Here is a 14,948-nt window from a genome sequence, read left to right on the forward strand (position 1 = left end):
TTGTCAGCGGCTTTGAAAGTCGTTTCTCTGATTTATGCTTACGCTTAAGATCTCTGTTGTCATTGTTAAAAGAAACAATGTTGACTGTTGGTAGAGGACTGCATTATTTGTGTTATTTTCTGTGTAATATTCAGACGCTTAAAGTCACTTGGAGTGGTGAGGCCAGGGGGATTAATCTCCACCAAGAATGCCATTAGATGGGAGGGCAATTTAAAAAAATCAGTATGTGTGCGGAAGTATTTTATTTCTATATGATTGTCACTTGCAAATTGCAGATAAATGAACAGACTTCTTGCATGGATCACAAATTCACAAAGATGACATTTTATAATTATCGCAACTTTAAAAAAATGTTTTGAAATAATCCCTAGATTTTTGTTGAACCAGTGCCAGGTGCTTTCACATTAAACTTTCCGCAATAAATAAAAGTTAAATATATTGGGATGTTTAAAGTGTTCAATAAACTCACTTATGCTGTAATGTTTTAGTTGAGGAACAAAAATTGACAAGATTTGCAGTGAGAATTAAAAACGAATGTTGCTTAGAAAACTATAAAGGGAAATGTACGTTGTTTTAGATTTTCTTCAAACTTGCGAAACTTTCCTGCAATAGCCTCTGATTATTTTCTATTGTTCCACTGTATAAGAGTAGGTGTGGTAATGACTGAAAATAATCTGAAGTGTCATCTCCAGACAGAAGTAGAGGAAAGAGTGTTCCTCTCACATTACCTACTGCTACATTGGCAAATGATTAGGCAGCTGAAAACATCTCATTATCAGTATTTATGAGGGTGTGCGCCAGCCGGAGTAATGACAGCTTTACTCCAAAGTGGCACTCTCTCTTTTTCCCCTCTCTTTCTCTATGTGCACACACACACTCTCCCCTCCCACTTTCTCCCACTCACACACACACACTGTTTATCTGCAGACCAACAGGGGAGATATAAATCACGCAGATATAGATAGATACAGTTACTGTAAATGTTATCTTACTGTAGTAAATTCATGCATTATTCTCTCGAACTCTTACCCTGACTCTACTTGCATGTTGAGCACTTTTTATATCGTGCCATATGTTTGATAGCCTGTTTGTGTGTGCTACTACAATGCTTGTCAATCTGTGTCAGAGCTCGGTGTTACGAGCAGATTTAACCACATTTATATAATTAAAACTTGGGTTTTGTTTTCTGTAGTTGAGGAAAGATCAGAACGAGGTGAAGTCTGAAAATCGAGGTAAATAATAGTGTTTTTCATTCGTTAAATCACATTCCAACACCTTCCGCAAGAAGTGTTGTTCAAGTACAATAGGAGATATTCAGAAGCATCACCGCAAAACGATAACTGCAATAAATGTCCCTATAACAAGCAAATACAGCTATCTGGAACCATGTCCACACTAACGCCAAATAATCTAAAAACCATATTTATATGTAAAGCATGTTCAGGATGAATCATTAAAGGAAAATGGCCAGCTCTCTTCTTACCAACTCTCTTTAGGGTAAACAATACATTTTGCAAGTTTGAGTCACAGAAAACAGCCCCATGCTTGCAATTAACACTTGTGAATTGTTACTCTGAAATGTTATGATTATTTTTGGGCTATTTTTTACTTCATTTTTGTTTCTAAAACACTACTTTTATATTTGTTGTAACTGTTAATATACATAACTGAACAAGAATATCATATTGGTTACAGCTCATAAACACACTTCTAGACTCAAAATATGAATACAATAATTATGTTAAACATACAGAGTGATCTAAAATAAAAATGTATATAGAACTGTGAGAAAACCTGTAATATTTAAATAGCTACATTGGTATTCAAATCAGTACTTTAATCAAGGGAAATTTGGTTTCAAAGATATACCACATTTCTGGGGGATTTTTCAAAAGCTGATTTTGGGGTGTGAAAACTCAGTTTGGACAGGAAACCGAACAGATAGGAAAAGATAAGCTAGTTAAACTGGCTCAGTGTGAACATGGATTAACATCCTCCAGAAGAAGTCAGCATGTCAACTCTTTTGTTTTGGTTTTGGCAAAATTGTTGAAAATCAGGTTCCAGTCATACAAACTATTTTTGTACTAAGCATTTTTTTCATCTGAAGACCCAACCCGAGAGACTGAGGAGATTTCTTATTAGTTTGGATCCTGTTGCCTGAGGGGCCAGAAAGCGATGAGGTATTCGACCAAACGCAGAAACCCAATAAGGGGCCATCGATTAGGAGGGCTGAGCACCATATTGGACACACGGGTGGCTACAAAGAAATTAAAAAGCTGCAACAAATAAATGAAAGAAATCAAAACTGGGGCACCTTAAATCTCTTTGTCTCTTGGCACAAGTTGAGCGCCTGTTTGTTTGTTTATGATTCGGATCCTCCGGATCGGAAGTCACAGTAGTAAACTTGTTTGGACCATTAAGACTGAACACAAGATGTGTTGTTAACATTACCGAGCTAGGCTAACTAGCTTAGCTTGCTAGCTTCCACTAGGAATTCTCAAGTAGAATAAGCCCAAATGTTGAGTGTATGGAGTTTGCTGCTGGTGATCTATGACCAACCCTATGTAGGAATGTTGAGAAAGGGACAAAAACGTCCTGTATCAATGTTCAGAAGCTATACCAAGCTATGATATGCTCCAGTACGTCAGCGCACCGCTAAAGTTAAAAGCTTTTCTCGTAGCAATGCCATATCTAAAATGTCACCTCTGCAATTGGAAATCCTTACCAAGAGGCTTGAGGTCTAAACAAAAATATGTCCCAAACTGGTTTTTATTATCTAAACTTCAGTTAACCTTATGTTGACTACATTATTTGTGATGTATTTAATGACTCTATTATTATTGGAAAGTAGAGACAAGCGTAAGACAACTTCACAGCTACCTCTTACAAAGTGGCAAAACTCTCTTAAGATTGTCTATATTTCACTTTGACAAGAGAGAATGAGCATGTTTGTGTTGTAAATACTAAGTGTGTTGGGGCTATAATATGAATTGGCTGCAACTGGATACATGTGACTAGGGGGCAAATGGATCTAATGGTAGTATTAATGCTGGCCTTGAATAATGAGGCCTTTGTCTAATAAAACTGGAAAGCCTCCAAATACCTATAGGGACCTCGGCTAGTTAGAGCAATAACAGTCTATCAAAAGAGAAAGCAAAGTGATTACTTAGAGGGTAATAAATACAAGGTCCATGCTGGGGAGGGACTGGGGCTAGAGAGAGAAAGATGGAGAGAAAGAGGGAGAGCGATAGAGATTGGGAAAAAGAGAGACAAAAAACTGAAAGAAAAAAGGTTAGTGAATAAACTAAACTCTATATCTGTTCTTTTTACTGTAGCCACATTTCCGTCCAAGGTAATACTGTATACATCCAACCAGTACCTAAACAGAGCAAAGTATGGGAAAAAACTCAAGGTGTGTAAATGAGAATACATTTGCTTATCATTTAGACTGAATCTCTACTTAACCTTGTACATGTTTAAAGATCTACAACATCAAGATAGATGAAAAAATGAAAGGCAAAACCATACAAATACACATGCATTTTGAGCAAGAAGGACTTTGATACAGGTGACCAGAAATACATAAAAAGAGAATAAGAATTAAAACTTCTGAACTGACAAAGATTTTTGATTTATTCTGGATTCTTTGGAAATTACTTCACACCACACTTTGTAATTACTTTGCCAAATAGTTTAAAATTCAGTTGAAATATTCTGCAAGAAAGGACCACCAAACAAAGCACATTGTGTGCATTTCTATGGATGCCAAGGGCAATCATTTTGTTGAGAATGAACGTGGATTCTCAGGAAATAATGTCCCTTATTCAGAAGGACAAAAATAACCCAGGCGTGAATGTCAACATTGTTGTGATTTTTGAAGAACAGGTTGAATTTGATTGGTTAAACAGACAAAAGCACATGGATAACCCTGGTTTTACACATTTGCGAACATACAAGAACATGCAAACACAAAAAAATACTTTTTACTGTCTACCCCATTCTCAGCATGTCTTAAATTGTAGTAGTGCTGACCAGAATGAAAGGCTTTAAGGCCAGACAACTGGACACAATAACACCACCATCAATTACAGCCCTGAGAGGAAACAGGGAGTCCAATCAGAGAATTAGAGATGTGGGGCAGACAGCTGGATCGACAGCCTCCAGCCTGAGGGAGAGGCTGGAAAAGGGGATGACAGAGAGGACAGAAGAGAGACAGACTGCTGGTCACCGGTCTAACTAAGTGACGGGATGAGGATAATAAAGAGTCAGTCACACAGAGCGAGCGGCGGCCTCAGAGGGGGGAGAGATAGAACGAGGGGGTCGGAGCAGAGGGGTGACAGAAGTGAGAGATGGACTTCATCAAGACTGCTGCCTGATGGTCAGGGTGAAGACCGTTGCTATGTTTCTGGCTCTTTGTGTGTGTGTGTGTGTGTGTGTGTGTGTGTGTGTGTGTGTGTGTGTGTGTGTGTGTGTGTGTGTGTGTGTGTGTGTGGTGTGTGTGTGTTGTGTGTGTGTGTGTGTTGTGTGTGTGTGTGTGTGTGTGTGTGTGTGTGTGTGTGTGTGTGTGTGTGTGTGTGTGTGTGTGGTGTGTGTGTGTGTGTTGTGTGTGTGTGTGTGTGTGTGTGTGTGTGTGTGTGTGTGTGTGTGTGTGTGTGTGTGCTCCTGCTCAATCTGCAATGACTGGTGAGCGATTCATTGCCCCCCACCAGAGTGACCAATGCCTCTCCACTCCAGGCCTTGATCCATTTCAGCTAATGTATTACTGGAGGAGCTTCAATGTCTGCTGTCTGCTGACTGGGCTACACAGCCTGATAGTTACCAGAGAGGCAGCGCAGCCTTCATCAAAGCAGAGTACAGTGGAGAAACCTGATGAATTTCTGTTATTTCAGCCTCATTACCAATACATTACTTTCATATGCAACTCATTTTCAACAACAAAGAGGATTTGTAGTAAATGTACCATAAGTCCCATTTGTCATTTCTAACCCATATCTGGCAAGTTGCAAAAAGGTTGCTACTGAAGCCAAAATCTTGCAATATAATCCACTTGTAGTGAGTACAGCAATATGTGTTGGTTTTGTAAAGGCCCTCGCACAAGTTTAGAGAAAGCCCCTCTGTTTAATATAGAAAAAGTGACTTAAATCATTACACGCATCATATTTCTTTTTTTTAATAATGTTTTCTCCATCTCACATTCACTTCAATCAGCCCCATTAACTGCAACATTACAACCACAAGTCATCATCATAGACTGTGAAAAGTTTGCAAGTGATATGTATTTATTACTATATCGGAACTATTACACCTAATTAGGGCTGCTCAATTAATCGTATTTTAATCGCAATTATGATTATGGCTTGCAACGATTACGAAAACAACGTAATCGAAATAAAACGATTATTTTGTTATTATTGATTTTTTTCTTTTAATAATTTTTTTTTTTTATTGGTTTTTCGGTTGAGTTATACTTAAAGTTCAGGGTAATCAACTGTTAAAAACATACTGTTCAATTTTTTTTCTCCAATAAATGGATGTTTTCAAAGTAAATTGATAATTGTTTTTAATAATCGTGATATCAATTATTGACCCAAATAATCGAGATTATGATTTTTGCCATAATCGAGCAGCCCTACGCCTAATCCTGTTTTAGGACTGATTTCAGAGGAGTTTGGTTAAATGCACGGCTAACATAACTGTACCGCGTCTGCCGTCAGGAATTGATGCATAGTTGGCACCATTTTCATAGTTGGTCCCAATGTTTTAACTTTTTCCAAAATCGACAGTGTTGACTTTTGGCTTTCCAAACTCTCTAAATGAAACGTATTGTCAACAGTACGTATACCATTTTGTGCTTAACTCCCCTCACTTTATTGATGTGTAAATGAAAGTTACTGTATACAACATACATGTAACACCTGTCAGTTGCCCTTAATGGTGAGGACAATAATTTTACAACCAACACATCTCCTTTCTATAAAGTTAACTATTGTGTTAACAGGCAAAGGGAAATCTCTAGTTTTTAGATTTTATGGCTGCTCAATAAATATTGTTGGCCCTCTGAATATATAATGAATCAAATAATCTAGTATGTATCCCTTTATCTGTATTCAAAATGCAAAGGAGCAAATTATTCTTGATTGTCAATATGTAACTCAACACACACACTCTTATGACAGAGGTTCTAAAATGAGTATTATCTGTGTGTGTGGAAGTAGAGAGTATATGAAGAGACAGACAGAGGAGGAGGACAGGAGGGAGAAGAAGGGAGAGCTGCTCTGTCCTTCCTCAGAGACCAGACTGCCCCTCCTGGCTGCTCATTCAAAACAAAATTCCTCCACAAACTGTTTGTGTTTTCGGTGTGACTCCTTCAGGGTGCTGCAGACAGTCCCGCTTGTCCTCTCTCCTCTGTCTCTCTCTTTCCTGTCGTGGATTACATTCCCTTCCTTGTTTTGCCTGAAACCTGTCTACTGTCAACATGTGGCACATGTCCTTGACAAGTCAAAAGGATCCTTCTCCATAGGAGTTATGCGTCACCCATGCACCCCCTTTTCCTCTCTTTTCCCCTATTCTTGATCCTCTCTTTCACTCTCCCTCTCTTAATATTGAGTTGCCGGGGTAAAGGAGGGCCAGAGGAATCTAATAACTGTGACAGTGGGGCTTTTTTGGCATTGTTCCTGAAGCTGTGCAGACACACACAGGGCTGTCTGCTGGCTCTAATGAAAGGTTAAATGAATAGGACAAAGTGACAGGAGGTACAATAAAGAAACAAGTAGGAGGAGAGAATGTGTGTGCAAGCATGTGTCCATGTCTCTGCGTGAGAGTTTCAGCCTCTTAGCTCAGGGAACGACGAGGACAGCCCCTCCACAGCGGCAAAATATTCCAAACAGATTGGTCTGCGACAGAGTGTGTGTGTGTGTGTGCACTTCTATGTGTTGTGTCATGTACAAAGGTGGGAGAAGTACTCAGATCCAGGTGTAACTAAAGTCTTACTTAAGGGTTGATTATATTTCACCTCATTCATCCAAATCTGTAAAGTAACTAAATAAATGTAGTGTAGAAAAAGTTCACAATGTACCTCTCAATTGTAGTGGGATATAAGAATTAAAATACTAGTAGAAGTCTCTCAAAAGTACTTGAGTAAATCTACTCAGGTACTTTACACCACCGGTCGTGTGTGTGTGTGTGTGTGTGTGTGTGTGTGTGTGTGTGTGTGTGTGTGTGTGTGTGTGTGTGTGTGTGTGTGTGTGTGTGTGTGTGTGTGTGTGTGTTGTGTGTGTGTGTGTGTGTGTGCGTGCGTGTGTGTGTTTGTGTGTGACCACCAGGACACAGATGCTGAGGAAGAATTCCAGCATGGGGTTCTTTGATAAATGGTAAGGTCACTGGCAGAGGGTAGGGGTGGAGGCTGGATGGGGAGGGGAGGGGAGAGCGGGTGCAGTGGGGGAGGAGGCAGAGGGAGTGACGAGGGGGGACGCATGTCTCGTCTTGTGCCTCTCTGCCTGTGCCTTGGTGGAATGCAGAGTCACATGAAAGAGGCCCTCTCACTCTCCCTGAGACTCGTCTCTTGTGTCTGTCTCAAAAGCGCCACTGTCCCCCTTCTGACACACTACCTGTCAGCAGATTTCCCCCCAGCTTCAAAAACACACAGCCGCAGATGCATGTGAAAACTCACATACACAATCATATGCACACAGGCATACACACACGTACTGTACAGATGTGCCCTTCACAAGTTTAGGTTTCTCTCAAAAAGGAAAAGTGAACTTAGGCCCAAACAAACACACTAAGTCCCATCATCCTCAAACTGCTTGATTACTATGATTATCACCGTAAATAGTAAGTTTGTCACCAGCAATCACTGGGAAGGACTTCTAACATGTCATCCAGGTTTGATGAATTGCATGGCAAAATATATTCATCATAATCAACTGAAACTCCATATCCCCTTGAAATAGTAATGTCGATTGAGACAGTGATAGTGATTCAAAGATGGGAATGTCACGGTCAGGTTTAACATGTGGTAGCAGACTGGAGGAGGAGGTTTCTATTAGACTGCATCAAATCAGTTCTTCAGAGTTAATCCATGTGTTCCTGCCAGACCACAGGGTCAAGACACACTGAAAACACTATGAATGTAGATGCTTACTATACCTTAAGGCATTAATAGCAGTTGTGGAGAGGACATTGGTTACATCGCTGGTACTGTTTAACATGCTTAAAGTCTGGACTCTCAGTTAGTGTATAAGCTTTGCTATTTTTTTTAGATCTGACACTATGCCAGACAGCATCATCTGTCAATGTCTTCCAAAACTGTTACAAGCCACAGTTGGGAAGATGTTATGATGTGACAACAGTATGATTAACGTTCAGTCACAAACACAACTTGATCACGGCTAAGGAAAAGAGCATGGCTTGGTTTCAAATAAATACTTAGTTAGGTTAGAAAAACATTGTGGCTTTGGTTAAATAACTACCTCTTTAAGGGTAGGCGACCTTTATCGGGTCAAGGAACGAAGAAACGTGGTCTTGGTAAATATTGGCTGTCGGTAGGAAACAGGACACAGTCCTCATGTGTCTGTACCACATTACAAAGTTGTCCCCCAATTTCCTTCTTTGCTTCCAATCAAGCTGCAATCTTGTGCTAAAAAATAATGCCAATGAGAAAGTGGCAAAAAAGAACACAAATTGCCACTTGAGTCAATGCCTATGAACCCTTGTGATAAAATGTCAAACGTTACAGAATATATAATCATGTTATCTAATTCCTGAAACATTATAAATATATTCAGATAAAATTATTTTCTCTGTGAAAAGTACAGATTTGAAAGCCAAGTTGACTTGAGCAGGATGCCTGTATTTTCTACCAAAGAGAGTGAAGCCAGCTTTCAAATCCTAGCCAAAGATAGTTTGAAGCCACTCAGATTATACTTAAAGTATTAATGGCTGAGTAGAATGAAGAAAACCTACGTGGTACTGCCTGAAGTTATGTCAGCTAATTTGTTCAGGGACAAAAATAAAAGTAACACACCGTCCACTCTTGCAAACAGGCCAAATCACTCCTGTGAATTAACATTATGACATGTTCATGTTGTGCTTTTGTCATTCAGGAAAGACCAATGTTTTATGTGCAGGAGTGGTCTTTACAAGGAGTGGAAGCCCCGATATGTGGTCCTAAAAGCAGCCTACCTGCCCTGTGCTCAGGCAGACATCACTGCAACCTGGCACACATCACCTGCTGCCACGATAATATTGGATCAGGAAGGGAAGCATTGCTTGCATCAGCAGGCCCACAGTTGAACGCAGGTAATCATATCACTTGTACTGCTTTTCCAGTTACTAAAACATGTGTACACTTGGCTATGATGGACATTTCTGCTACCGGTATTGAGTTGAGACATTTTTGGGCTTATCCTGATTGGCTGAGCAATTACATGCAATGTCAGCGCCCTCCCCCCAAGTATAATGTATAAGCCCAAAAACCCTGCTTACAACTATAGGAGACGTTTTTTCCTTTCCAACTGGTATTCCACTCTCTTTTAACACTAATTGGTACCTTACAATTAAAGAATACTTTGATGTAAGGTAAACAAAGAATCAGGAAATGTATTTGGTCCATTCTTTGGATAGGTTTTAAACGAGATAAATCGGGACTTAGAACCCAGGGAATGAACTCAGGTAAAAATAACATTGTCAGGCACAGTTGCTAGCAAAGAACTAGACACTTAGGGCAATAATTCCAAAGTCAACATGCTACGTCTCAGTCCTCAGGAATTTTTCATGAGCCACCACTTATCTTGTCATATCAGATTTCTTCCACTAGCTTTTTGGGAGAGAAGAGAAAAGACACCTTTAGGGCAAATTATTCACTTTTAATCAAATCACTCTGTATGGCCTGAGGATATCTTTCCATGCCTTTTGAATCACTGAAGCATGGGCCACTGATGCAGACCCCCCCACAAAAAAGCACACAAACAACATCCACATAAACACTCTGTATTGTAACTGTAGCAGTTAGGTGTCTTTTTTATCTGGAAGCAAGAAATGAGACTCAACAGGAAAATAAAAAATACAAGAAGAAAGCAAGGAATAAAGTGGTATCTGGAGTTTCCATCAAAAGCGAAATCCCAGATTTTCTCACTCACTGTTCATGGAACAAAATCGAACAACTTTATTCTGGAGTGCAGTCAGTGCAGGAGGGAGCTATAAAATATAAATTATACCACATAACCCTATACCTCCCAACTGAGCCATTTGGTTACAACTATACTCCTGTTCGTTACACAAGTCCAGCGTCTCTGGTATTTCTATAGCGTCGACATGAATTATATTCCTGCCGTGCTGCAGAACGTATGGATTACAAGTGAAATGTAATTTCCCTACCGATCGGACAGTTGCCACCCAGTGACACTGAAGTGTTTATTTTACACAGTTGCCGGTAATTAGTTCTGGACGGAATCAATTAAGGCCACCCCAAATTACAGCTGAAAATATAAGAATCATGACCGTGTCTGGGACGAGTGAAAAATGCAGCGGAGGGTGTATTACTAAAGGCGGAGCTGTGCAAAATGTGTTCTATCATTTCTCACTTTAAACAAATAAAGAGCGAGGGAGTGTGTGGCTTCTGCACACACTGGGTGTGTTCACGTAATAAGACCAAAGTTTCGCTGATTCCTTCCTTAAGAAATATGATAGTGTTAGGATTAGCATGTGAAATGAACCCCATAGAAAACAAAATTATACAAAAAATTTAACACATGTAAGTACACGTATCAGTTTACAGTTTAAACACAGCTTGGAGCACAGAGCCAGATTGTAATGTAAAGTACAGAGAAAATACATTCATTTAGGTACAATAAAACTATAGAGATATTAACATCATTGATAGTACAAAACTAAACACATCTTAAATATACATTTCATAACAGCTGTTAACCCTATTCATTACCTTTTCTACTTTATTTGACGTAAGAATCACAGGAACACTCACTTATTTTAATCATGTATTTGGAGGACGCTGGAGAATTTTCACAAGTGTAAGTGTGTGAATATTTAGTTTCTTGCTTTGTGTGCTGAGGTACAACAAATGTAATTATGTCTACTATATGTATATTGTTTTAAATCAAGTATGTCTCACACTATGCTCTTTATTAAATTAGGACTCCTGCCATCCAATTTGTTTGAACATTTCACAGTGTCTCTGTTTAGTCGCTGCAGCCTGCTGCTTGGGTTACCGTATCTTGTTCAAGATTTTCATCTCAAGCCACCACTAGGTATCTGACCCCACTCCCCCTCTCAAAATATTACCTTTTCTGTCACTGCCAAGACACACTAGCGGTTACTCGAGAGATTATTGGGACTGAGGACAGATGGAGAGGAGCAGAGGCTTTTTGGTGCAGCATGAACCTCTCTTGGATGTTTTTGAGGCTGCCAATCTAAACCTGTAAGCATGAGTCAAATTTAAATTCAATTCAAATTCAAAACCTTTATTTATCCAGGTAAAATCCCATTGAGATCAATGATCTCTTTTTCAAGGGAGACCTGCAGCAGTGAGTGAAAGTACATCTCTCCCTTCATCTAAAATAAATGTTTGTTTGTTTTTTCTTCCTGCTCTAACACATATTTCCTTTCACCTGCGCATTGCTGGAGTTAAGCTCTTCACATTAGAGCCTCCTCTTTACTAAGATTACTCAGAAAATGGGTCTGAAGTGAACGAGAAGGCCAAGTAGAAAATGAATCACTAAAATATGGACATTAACAAGAATACACAAATAAAAACAAGAGCAGAACATATATAAATCCCAATGGGTCATCAGGACACCCTTTATACACTTAGCCCCCATTCTTTTCAAATAAAGAGGCAGGGTTTAAGAATATCAGGGGAAATGTGGAGGATGGAGTGGAGGAAGAAGAGGAGGGCAGAGTTGTGGATGTGAGCAGTAATCAGAGGAAGCCAGCAGGGGGGACAGGGGGGGGGGGTGGAGGGGTCAGAGCGGAGCACCACTAAGCAGCCTTTCTCTTCATTAGCAGCCTCTCTAAGGGGGGCGTCACAGGCCTACCTGTCCAGCAGATTATTGAACCGACTAACCACTGTCTCCCACCCCGCACACACACACCCTCTCACACACTCTCCCCTCTCTGATTCCCACAGACCCAGAGGAATCACGACCTAGCTGCAGCCTCGCTGACAACTTTAACTTTTTCTTTAACCTCACGTAGCAGCGCTGTAGGCTGAGTCTAGTCAGTGCATAACAAGGACATTTACCTCGACATTTTCTTCATTATGTTTTGTTCTCCAACCTTTTTCTGCTGTTATTTTATGTATTTTCCTGCAACACACCAGCACTTATTCTGTGCCAATAAGAGCGTAATAAGTGTTTAATTATCTGACGTACAAAAGAGAAACAGAAACAAACACATACATGGGAATACAGGGATTTTAGTTTCTGTGACTTGTGCGGTAAAAAAGTCAATTTGAGTTGCACTGATCCCTGACTGGCCTGGCAGGGAGAAAGCAGCACGGAGATAAAAGTAATGAAATGACACTCCAGGAATGTAAATTGGCATTGTTCAGTGTAGAAGCAGCACCGGCTCAGGCTCATGAAACATCCCTTACACACACTCAAGACCAGGCCAAAATACTGTGCTAGACATTAATCTCACACACATCTCACTGATGAAAGTGTGTAGGTACTTTTCTGCTGCTTTTAAGTGGGGCCATTCATCTCAATCTCTCTCTCACTGTTTTTTCTTTTTCTGCTCCTCTCCCTCCGTCTTCCCTGTCTCCTGAAGCTCTCATGTCCACAATGAAATGTCTTACCCTGACATGAAATGCCTCGGTGTGCTTCTGCTTGTGTTTCACTGTCACACGTTGACCAAAAGAGTTTTCCTGGATAGTTACCGCAGCACAGGGCCTCAAATCAAATTTATTTAACAAAGAATTCTGTCAGATTGTAGTGTTTTTAGGCTCCAAAAATAGCATCGTACAATGCCACGATGTATTTACCTGAAGCTTTTCTTTGCAATCTAACACAGGCAAACTTGTCTGTTTTTGTATGATATCTGATAAAGACTTCTATAAACAGAGCACATTTCAACAGGGAAAAAAAACAGTAAATACATTTTAAAAAATCATAAAATTGTCACAGAAAAACAGGAAAAGGAGGAATCCTGTTGAAAGCTGAAGCAGGGTTTTCAGCAAAGGGATTTTAGGCCTTAAAAAAAATAACTTGACAAATGTTGATGCCAGCTATGAAATTAAGTCTGCTCACTCTTATTTAAGTATAAACAGACAACACATTTTTATCATCCCTGTGAATGCTATCTGAAGACACTGCAGTAAATGACCTTGAATCATTCAGTGGTTTGCATGGGTCTGTACATGTGAAGGCCAGAATCTACAGGTAGCATAGAGTTGCTTACAACGTAAATATCAACAATTAAACAATGATTTACTCTGTATCTGGAGTTTGCCCCCTAATGTCATGTAAACGTTTTGAATCCTCCTTTGGGGAGCAGAGAATTGAGTAATTATTTCAAGGCGTGACGAAAACTATATTAAGTGAAGTAATACTTTATTAACTTAGTTCAGAAGATTAAGGTTTTAGGTCTCGTTTTGTAGTGTGTCTGTATATGCTCACACATATTGATTTTGTAAGACACATATAGAAGAGAAAGAAAAGATCCCAACCAGCAGAAGAAATAATTTCATTTGAAAGCAGACGTATTAACAAATCCAGTGGATGAGTCATAAGAATCAGAAACAAGAGGGAAATAAAGTACTCTGGAAGACTTTGTATCTAATCTGATGAGTTCAAATAACAGATCAGTGCAGAGGTTTAAAAAAGTTACTCACTTATAAAAGTGGTGTGTTAGGACTTAATAAATTGAGTAAGCAGGAGCAGGAAAATGTTATTTACCATTGCTGCATGTTGTATCTGAAAGACCCCGGGGCTCCTGGCACTTTTCAAACTTGGCGTCCTCAAAAAAGTCGGATTTCGCCCTCAAGTGGGGAACTTTCTCCTCTTCAATCCTGCGCGCAGTGTGAGGTGATTCAACGTCGGTGTTTCTTTCACAAACGTATCTTAGCCGTTAATGTCAGTTTTTACTATACAACAGTCACTCTTTTTATCCTGAGAACCAGTGTCCGGGTCCTTCTCTGAGAAAAACGCGCGTCAAGACGTTTGGAAACGCGTCGGTCTCACGGAGAGGAACGCACGACCACGACAGTTTGTCCCCTCTTCTTTTCCCAAAACCGTAAACCGAAGAAGTGAAGGAAACAGAAGGGATCGCTGACAACCAGAAGCCGTCTTGTAACTGCTTGTCATACCTTGAGAAAAACGCTTAAAAAACGCCTTCATACACTCCCCCGATGGTTTCCTTCTGCAGAGTCAGCGCAGAGCTGCGGACGGTCCGGGCTGAGAGAAGGTGCTGTAGATTCAGACCTGAGTTTTACACGCCGTGCGACTGTAACCCGAGCGACTGTCGGTCCAAGGAGTGTTTGTGCCCAATGAGCAGATTTACGGTGATGTCTCAGGAGGAAGTGTCAACGACAAAAACGTGCCAACAATTCTCATCCTGAAGATAGGAAATCGGCAATGAGATCCGCATTTACAGCCCATGGAAACACTTGAAAAACAGCAACAGATCAGTGATATTTTCCCTCTGTGTGCATTTAGTTCAGATGCATTGTGGTTAAAATTACATTTCCACATAATATTGTAAGAAACTGCATCTATACGGCAAATAAAGAACAACAAATAAATGTAAAGCAATTTAATTTCTGTTTCAATTTGTAAACTGTATTACAGCAACTTAAGGGGGAACAAGCTGCATTTCTCTTGCATAAAGCAAACGTTCACTTTTTTCACTTTCCCTACCCTCAGGGGTAGCTACAGTACACGCACTCCTCATGCGCGTGCACACACGAACACGTGTTTTCAGCAGTTGGAAAT

The 14,948-nt window shown here is 40.0% G+C and overlaps 1 protein-coding gene across 1 annotated transcript in view; it reads right to left on the bottom strand.

The window, feature by feature from the left end:
- bnc2 (basonuclin 2) overlaps positions 1-14,574 on the bottom strand; it is a 166,028-nt gene extending 151,454 nt beyond the window's left edge. Inside the window, exon 1 of the mRNA XM_034230215.1 lies at positions 13,914-14,574. Within this exon, the coding sequence (XP_034086106.1) occupies positions 13,914-13,916 (3 nt within the window). The 5' untranslated portion in view covers positions 13,917-14,574. The remainder of the gene's footprint in view (positions 1-13,913) is intronic.
- Positions 14,575-14,948: the final 374 nt, after the last annotated feature.

This window comes from Gymnodraco acuticeps, unplaced genomic scaffold (assembly GCF_902827175.1).
Source record: "Gymnodraco acuticeps unplaced genomic scaffold, fGymAcu1.1, whole genome shotgun sequence".
In the NCBI taxonomy this organism is placed as follows: domain Eukaryota; kingdom Metazoa; phylum Chordata; class Actinopteri; order Perciformes; family Bathydraconidae; genus Gymnodraco; species Gymnodraco acuticeps.